Here is a 7934-nt window from a genome sequence, read left to right as displayed (position 1 = left end):
CAAATAGACCAACACCTCGGAAGCCTAGAAGAAGCACACAACGCTAGCCCTGCCATAGTGCGTTGCGGTGGTTCGACATTCATCCAAGCATTATTTTCATAGAGAGTCATGGCACTTGCCGTCATGATCTTATAAAAAGTTGTCTCTACCACCTTGGTTAAAGAACCGAGGATTTCAACCATTGTTGGGATAGCTTCCTCACTTCATTTTAAGTTCTTTGCATTGGTTTTATGCATTTTACCTTTTCCCCATCATTGAACATGTGGATGAGAGGCTAAGACTAGCTTGAGTCTCTAGGATCTCTTCCCTTTTTCATGTATTTATAAGAATTTGAATCAAACATTATGGCTTTGTTAGTTTCAATTCTTGTTTTAATGAATTAAAATCATATTGTCGTATGCTTGTGGATGTATGTGGTTATTGCTTTTAGTTATCATGTGATATGTGACACTCGATTGCATGTTTAATACAAGATGCACTAAGTTAGGTTAGCTTGTCGATTGAATTAGTTGTGCATTGATCTAATTGACTTAGAATTAGACAAATTGAATGATTAGCTTGATGCTTGAAAGTTAATTGTTTAGCTCAACACATCCTAGATCTTAATGCAATTTACATAATTTGAACGAGCATACTTTTCATGTTCTTGGGTAATTAGAGTAATTTGGCACTTAGGCTAAACTAATTAGATTTTTTTAGTAGATTGGCCATTACGCGAGAGTATACATTAAGTTTGATGATGAATAAGTACTTTGAATAGAGAAAATTTGTTTTGAGCCAAGCTAGGTTCCTTTGATTATTGAACTCAATCTATTTTTCTATTTTATTTCTTTCATTAGAAAATAATCTCAAACCCCCCTAATTGGTTACCCTCGTGTTGTTAACTATTTGCTTGAGAAATCTATCGTGCTAATTAGTGTGTTCAATTCAATCATACCATTAGGATTAGCTCTTGTAGATTGATCCGATTTAATGATTATTTTATCTAGATTGGCGAGAAATCCAATGCATCACTCACAATAAATGAATGATATGATTAATTTAATTAAAGAGTTTAGTTACTTAACCTTGTATCATTTGAACTTGGTGTATTAAGCCCCTTGGCTAGCTCACTTAGTATAAACACAAGAGTCGTTTTGTTTTAGATTATTTTGAACTGTTCAACTTAAGAGAATATAATCTAATTGTATGAGATATAATAAATATAATGTATAATACATTATAATATAAAGTTAACTTTCAATGAATAAAAATAAAATATTAAAATTTTATAATATAATAGAGATATATATTTGAATAAGATGGCATATTAATGGTTGATTTTATTTAAGGGGAATCATAAAAAATGGACAAAATATTTACAAAATAAAGCAAAATTTCAAATGTATGACAATAATAGGAGTTTATGTCTATCATTGACAGAATCCAAAATGTTGTATATGTTTTGAAAATATTTTAGTTTATTTTACTATATTTAAAAATTTCTCTTTATTTAATAGATAATTAGGAGTGATTTTCAACATTACAAGCTCTAAGAGATTATTCTAAAAGCTTTAATTTCTTCTTATATCTATATGGATTCTATCTGAATCAATTGAAGTTGACTGGATATTTAGATTGTTTGTTTGGAAAGAAGAGGCCAAAATGCTTCTCGAATTCAGGATTTTTCTGATTTTCATCAAACATGGCAAAAATATAAGTCTCAATTGGCCTTCCACCAGGGCGTCTAGGAGTTCCTCTCTTAACATGTTGGATTAAATTATTAATATAAGTCCTTGCATTATCGATTGATGCAGCCGTTCCTCCCGCTGACGGCCACCCACTCTCTGATATCACGATCTCTAAATTTCCTCCACCAACCTTTTCCAACGCTGCGTAAACTGCATCAAGAATTGCATCAAATAAATTCTGGTAACGAAATTGGCCATCATTGACCACAGTTGACGGAGCTGTGAAGAGGGCATAGTCCAAACGAATGTCCCTTGGGTTGCCAATGTAGCTAAAATAAGGATACAAGTTGACAAGCAACGGGGACCCATTGTCTTTTAGAAATCTAATGACGGAGCTCATAAATGGCATGTCTTCGTTTTTTATTGTGCCACTAGACGGAGGGTAGGACATGGCCAAAATACTAGTGTCAATGGCAGTGGAAACTTTGATTCGATTAACCAAGCCAGCATTGTTAAGTGCAGTTTGGATGTTTCGCATTGCTGGGACAACGAATGAGGCAGCAGAACTAGAGGGTTGGACTTCATTGCCAACGGCGATGTACTTGAATCTCACGTTTTGGTAGTTTTTGATATTGTTTTGAACCCACGCATTGGCTTCAGCCTGGCTCGAAGCAATTCTTTGGAGGTCGGGGTTGGGAAGGCCGAGCATGAGCTCAATGGTGGAGCCTCTAAGAGCATCAAGTGAACCTCTATTTGGATCATAGAGTCTCATTCTTTTGATGTTGTTTTGGTTGTAGAGAGTCACCACTTCTCTTTGGGGTGGAAGGTTGTTTCCCATCTGTCCATAGCAAACTCCAATTTGCGCACCTTAAGCCAAAAAGTTATTTTTATAAATTAAGTTATTCTAAGAAAGGCTAAAGCATTTGTAAACCACCAAAAATTGATTTTTAGGTGTATTTTAAATAAAATTTAGGAAAAAAGTTTAAAAGAAAATGAATTTCTTCAAAAAAAAAATTCTTAAGTCAATTCAAACGGATCCACCTTTTAAACTAGTTAAAATTTTACAATATAATTTGTATTCACCAAAACATCATTTAATATTATTATAATTTCACAATTCGTGAGCTTAAGTCCAAAATTATACAACATTTATTTTTTAAAATATTTGAAATAAGGGATCTTTTCAAAAATATAAAATAGCCACAAAATATTTACACCCTATAGAACAATTCCAAAATGGAAAAAGCCTAAAGGCCCACTGTGTAAAATACCAAAAATGTCCCGTCAACCACGCCGTCAATAATGCGCGCATAATATATTTACGATCGTTTAGATTTGTTTATTGGTTGATATGCGATTGTTTAAATATTGTTATAATTTATACACGATCGTTTAGATATGGCTTACGCGAGCGTTTAGATATGACTACAATTTATATGCGATCGTTTAGATATGGCTACAATTTATATGCGATCGTTTAGATATGGCTACAATTTATATGCGATCGTTTAGATATGGCTACAATTTATATGCGATCGTTTAGATATGGCTACAATTTATATGCGATCGTTTAAATATGGCTACAATTTATACGCGATCATTTAGATATGGCTACAATTTATTTTTTCAATTCTATCGTTTAATTTTGCTACACGATCGTTTAATTTGGTTGGATTTAAATTTGGTTACACGATCGTTTAGAATTGAAAACCCAAATCTAAATGATTTTTTTTTTTTTTTTTGAAAATTTGGTACACGACTTTTTTAATTCTTTTGGTACACGATCGTTTAGATTTCTTTACACGATTGTTTACTTTTTTACACGATCGTTTACATTTGGCTACTCCAATCCAAATGATTTTTTCCAAGATTCTTCATACACGACTTTTTTTTTTTTGTTATACGATTGTTTACTTTTTTAAAAAACGATCGTCTACATTTGGCTACCCCAATCTAAATGATTTTTTTTCAAGATTCTTTATACACACAATCTTTTATTTTTTTTAATACGATCGTTTACATTTGGCTACTCTTATCTAAATGGTTTTTTGCAAGACTCTTTATACACAATCTTTTATATTTTTCTATTTTTTATACCGTAAAAAAAAAGAAGAAAGACGATGGAAAGAAATCGCAGAAGAAGAAAAGTAGAAAGATGATGGAAAAGCAAAAAAAAAGAAGGAAAATAAGAAAAACGATAGAAAGATTAAACGATGTAAATAAAAAATTGAAAAATAAGAAAGATGATGGAAAGAAATTGCAGAAAAAAAATAAAAAAGAAGAAAGACAAAATCGCAGGAGGAAGAGGATGAAAGAAATAGGAGAAGGAAGACGAATCACAAAAGAAAAATGGAAGAGCAAACTTGGAATATTTAAAAAATTGCTAATTTTATGAGTTTTGTTATACAGGTCGTAAATAGTTTGTATTTTGTTACATTTGTGTAAGTTTTCCTTGAAATAATTTAGCTATATTTATATTTTATATTTAATTTTAATTTTGAAATTTTAAATTTTTAAATATTTAGATTTAGATATTATTTTAATTTTCAACATGCATAATAATTATGTCTTAAATTTTGCAATATACATTTTTTATAAATTATTTTAATTATAATGTTTTTAGTATATTTGAAATCGTGGTTAGAATTTTACCATACGTAAATTTTGTTGACTAAAAAATTCATTTAGTTTAACTTTAATATTTTTCGACCACAACATTTACATAATAATATAACTAAGTTGAATTTGACTCAACATCATTTAAGACAAATGACTTGAATGATTGTTGTCATTTATCTTAAATGACAAAAATATGAAACAAAAATAAAAAACTAGAATGTTATCAAATGAATCCATACTTTTTTGCATGCTAGCTTTTATATTGTTCTTTTTTTTTTTTTACTAAAGAAGCAATAAAGTTGATGGACCACAGACTACATACTCTAGAGCCCAAATATGGAAGAAATTTAGTGGTAGTACTAGTATGGATTATATATTTTTGATTATATACGAAAATTATTTTGTTGATTCTAGATCATCTTGTACAAAAAGAAAAAGTTCAAAAGCATTCGAAAAAGAAGAACGACAAGAATAGTAAAAAGACAAAAAAAAAAATGGAAATACGACAATACAATATAATGATGCATGCATGAGAGAGGAGAAGAGATATACTTGTTAAATGTAGGTTTTGCACAAGAAGACCAAGAAGGCATAAGCAAATCATCGTCCAACTAAAATTTGCCATTGGATAAGTAAGAAAAGAAATTGTGGTTTTGTATCTTTTGATGATAATATTTGCTTAGTAGCTTCCCCTTTTTATAGGCAAAAGAAATACTTTCATCAACATAAAAAAATAAAGAAAAAAAAAACAAACAAAAGACTTCCGCTGCTTAGGGACTTAATTAAGCTTGGAAAAGTCAATAAAACTCACAGTTGTAAATCCTAAATTCCTAATTGCCAACCTGCCTAAAACTTCAATATAATAATTCAAAGAAGAATACCTAACTTAATTTTCTATGGGAAGAGAAAAATACTATTCTCTATTTCTCAAATTTAATTCATTAATTAATTTAGTGAATTTGTAATTTTTATTCGATAATAATATACAACATAAATTGTTGATATATTACATTACAACTTTGAGATTTTAATTTGTTTTTAAAAGTTTCCAAAAATTTTACTTGAGATTCATGCAAGGATAAGTGTACAAAATATGTAATTTTCATAAATGTTTTGAACCAATTTTGAGAGGGAGGGATAATGAGATTTGTTAGGCGATATTTGTTTCGAAGTGTTTTTTCGTGAGATTTCATACATACGTTTAGGACTTGTTTGATAGAAAATTTAAAAATGAAAATTTGAAAATAATGGATTAAATGAAAACATAGTGGTATTTCATGTTTTCATATATATTTATGTTTGGTATCAAAATTCAGAAAATTAAATTCTAATTTAAATAATTGCAAACTAGTTGTAGTTGCTCACTAAATAGTAGTTGACAATAGACTAGTGATTATTTTTCTATGAACATGATTTTATACTAAAAAAATTGTATGAATTATTATTTGTATTATCATATAATGTATAGAATAATTTGTAACTTTTGTCCCTATGGTTAGTAAGAAGTTAAAATTTAGTTAGGATTTATAATTACAATTTACCTCTATTGGTTTGATAAGAACTTCATAAGTAGTCCCAATGTTAGAGACTCTTTAAGAGGATTTAACAAACCATGAAGACTATATATGAAATTATATCAAATCATATAAACTAAATTCTAAACTTTTAAAACCATACATGAACTAACTTTTAACTTCATCTAAACTATAGGGATGAAATTTGGAATTTAATATAGGGAGACTTACATAGATGTAACAAAACTGTAAAGTTAGCTATTTTTTAAATATTTCAAGTTTGCCCTTCCATTTTTCTTTTCTTCCTCGTGATTCGTCTTCCTCCTCTAATTTGTCTTCCCCGTCTTCCCCTGCGATTTCGTCTTCCTTCTTTTCTCTTTTTCTTTTCTGCGATTTCTTTCCATCGTCTTTTTTATTTTTCAATTCTTTATTTATGTCGTTTAATATTTCCATCGTTTTTCTTCTTTTTCCTCTTCGTTTTTTTTTTCGCTTCGATTTCTTTCCATTGTCATTCTACTTGTCCTCTTCTTTTTTTCGTTGTGATTTCTTTCCATCGTCTTTTTTCTTTTCTTTTATTTTTTTTAAGCGTTTACATTTGGGTAACCAAATCTAAACGACTGTGTATAAAGAATCTTGAAAAAAAATCATTTAGATTGGAGTAGCCAAATGTAAACGATCGTTTAAAAAAGTAAACGATCGTTTAAAAAAGTAAACGATCGTGTAAAAAAAATAAAAGATTGTGTATAAAAAATCTTGAAAAAAATCATTTTGATTGGAGTAGCCAAATGTAAACGATCGTGTAAAAAAAGTAAACGATCGTGTAAAGAAATATAAACGATCGTGTACCAAAAGAATTAAAAAAATATTGTACCAAATTTTTTAAAAAATCATTTAGATTTGGGTCCCCAAATCGTAACAAAATTAAACGATGGAATTGAAAAGATAAGTTGTACCCATACCTAAACGATCGCGTATAAATTGTAGTCATATCTAAACGATCGTGTATAAATTGTAGCCATATCTAAACGATCGCATTGTAGTCATATCTAAACGATCGCGTATAAATTGTAGTCATATCTAAACAATCAATAACCAAATCTAAACAATCGCAAATATATTAGGCGTGCATTGTTGACGACGTGGTTGGTAGGGCATTTTTGGTATTTTAGACGGTGGGCCTCTGGGCTTTTTCCATTTTCGGAATTGTTCTATAGAGTGTAAATATTTTGCCATTTTTTTATATTTTTGAAAAAACCCTTTTAATATGACTTATAATAATTTCATCATACATATTTCAAATTTTTTTATAAAAAAGTTGAATTGAGTTTATCACCGGTTATATTTCGAAATGTTTTTATATTTATTTAATATAATTCTCCATTTTAAATTTTGAAATTCAAATTTTAGATACAATACAAATATAAAAATGTTAGTTTTTAGAATTTATATTATTTAATCACAAAATCCAAAAATTGTTTTCAGAAATAAAATCAGAATTGTCTGTCGAACAAATATTCTTTGAATTCAGTAAATCTGATCAAAACATAAAATAGAATATGGATTGCGAACCAAAAAGACCTTAATATTAATGAATTTTCACCAAACTTCAGTATTAAAACCCAAGATATTATTATTCAAGGGACTTTAAAACTCATATGACATAGGTTTTTCAATACCCTATAAAAGTGTGAGATTTTTATGTTCGGGAGATATAACAATAAAAATAAAGCTTAAGTAATTTATAAAGGATAACTTGCATAAATGTAACAAAACTGAAAAATATTTACGGTCAATGTAACAAAAAGCAAAAAATTGTGAAGTCGGTAAAATATTTTCATAGTTTTCGTATTTGCCCTTAAATATTGCAGATGATTCGCCACTGCTCTTTCTTTTTCTTCCATCTTTACAATTTCTTCTCTTCGAGGTTTCTTAATCTCCTCTTCCAAATTTTTTTTCTTTTATTTGTAAATGATTTATTCTTCTGTTTAAATCTCCTATTTCAACAAGATTCTTTAAATCTATTTTACAATTGTTTCACTATTCTTCTTCATCTTCCTCGTATTCAAGAATATCAATATCGTTTGAATATCATTTTAAAGGATCAACACGATCGTTTAAATTTGAAGTCTTT

General features: G+C 29.0%; 1 protein-coding gene across 1 annotated transcript; it reads right to left on the bottom strand.

Moving 5' to 3' along the window:
- Nucleotides 1-1459: 1459 nt before the first annotated feature.
- LOC103487244 (glucan endo-1,3-beta-glucosidase, basic isoform-like) lies at nt 1460-4993 on the bottom strand. Its single transcript, XM_008445504.3, has 2 exons — nt 4842-4993; nt 1460-2537 (listed from the first exon to the last, which is right to left on the bottom strand). The coding sequence occupies exons 1-2, from the start codon at nt 4912-4914 to the stop codon at nt 1591-1593; spliced, it is 1020 nt and encodes a 339-aa protein (XP_008443726.1). The 5' UTR covers nt 4915-4993; the 3' UTR covers nt 1460-1590.
- Between the last annotated feature and the right edge of the window lie 2941 nt (nt 4994-7934).

The sequence above is a fragment of the Cucumis melo genome, chromosome 2, assembly GCF_025177605.1.
Source record: "Cucumis melo cultivar AY chromosome 2, USDA_Cmelo_AY_1.0, whole genome shotgun sequence".
Taxonomy (NCBI): Eukaryota; Viridiplantae; Streptophyta; class Magnoliopsida; order Cucurbitales; family Cucurbitaceae; genus Cucumis; species Cucumis melo.
Note: the sequence above shows the minus strand (reverse complement) of the source record. Positions and strands in the feature narration are given on the sequence as shown.

Coding starts and splice junctions, on each gene's coding strand:
- LOC103487244 (XM_008445504.3), bottom strand. CDS start 4,914: ATGGCAAATTTTAGTTGGACGATGATTTGCTTATGCCTTCTTGGTCTT. Junction 2,538..4,841: donor GCAAAACCTACATTTAACAA/GTATATCTCTTC, acceptor TTTTGGCTTAAG/GTGCGCAAATTGGAGTTTGC.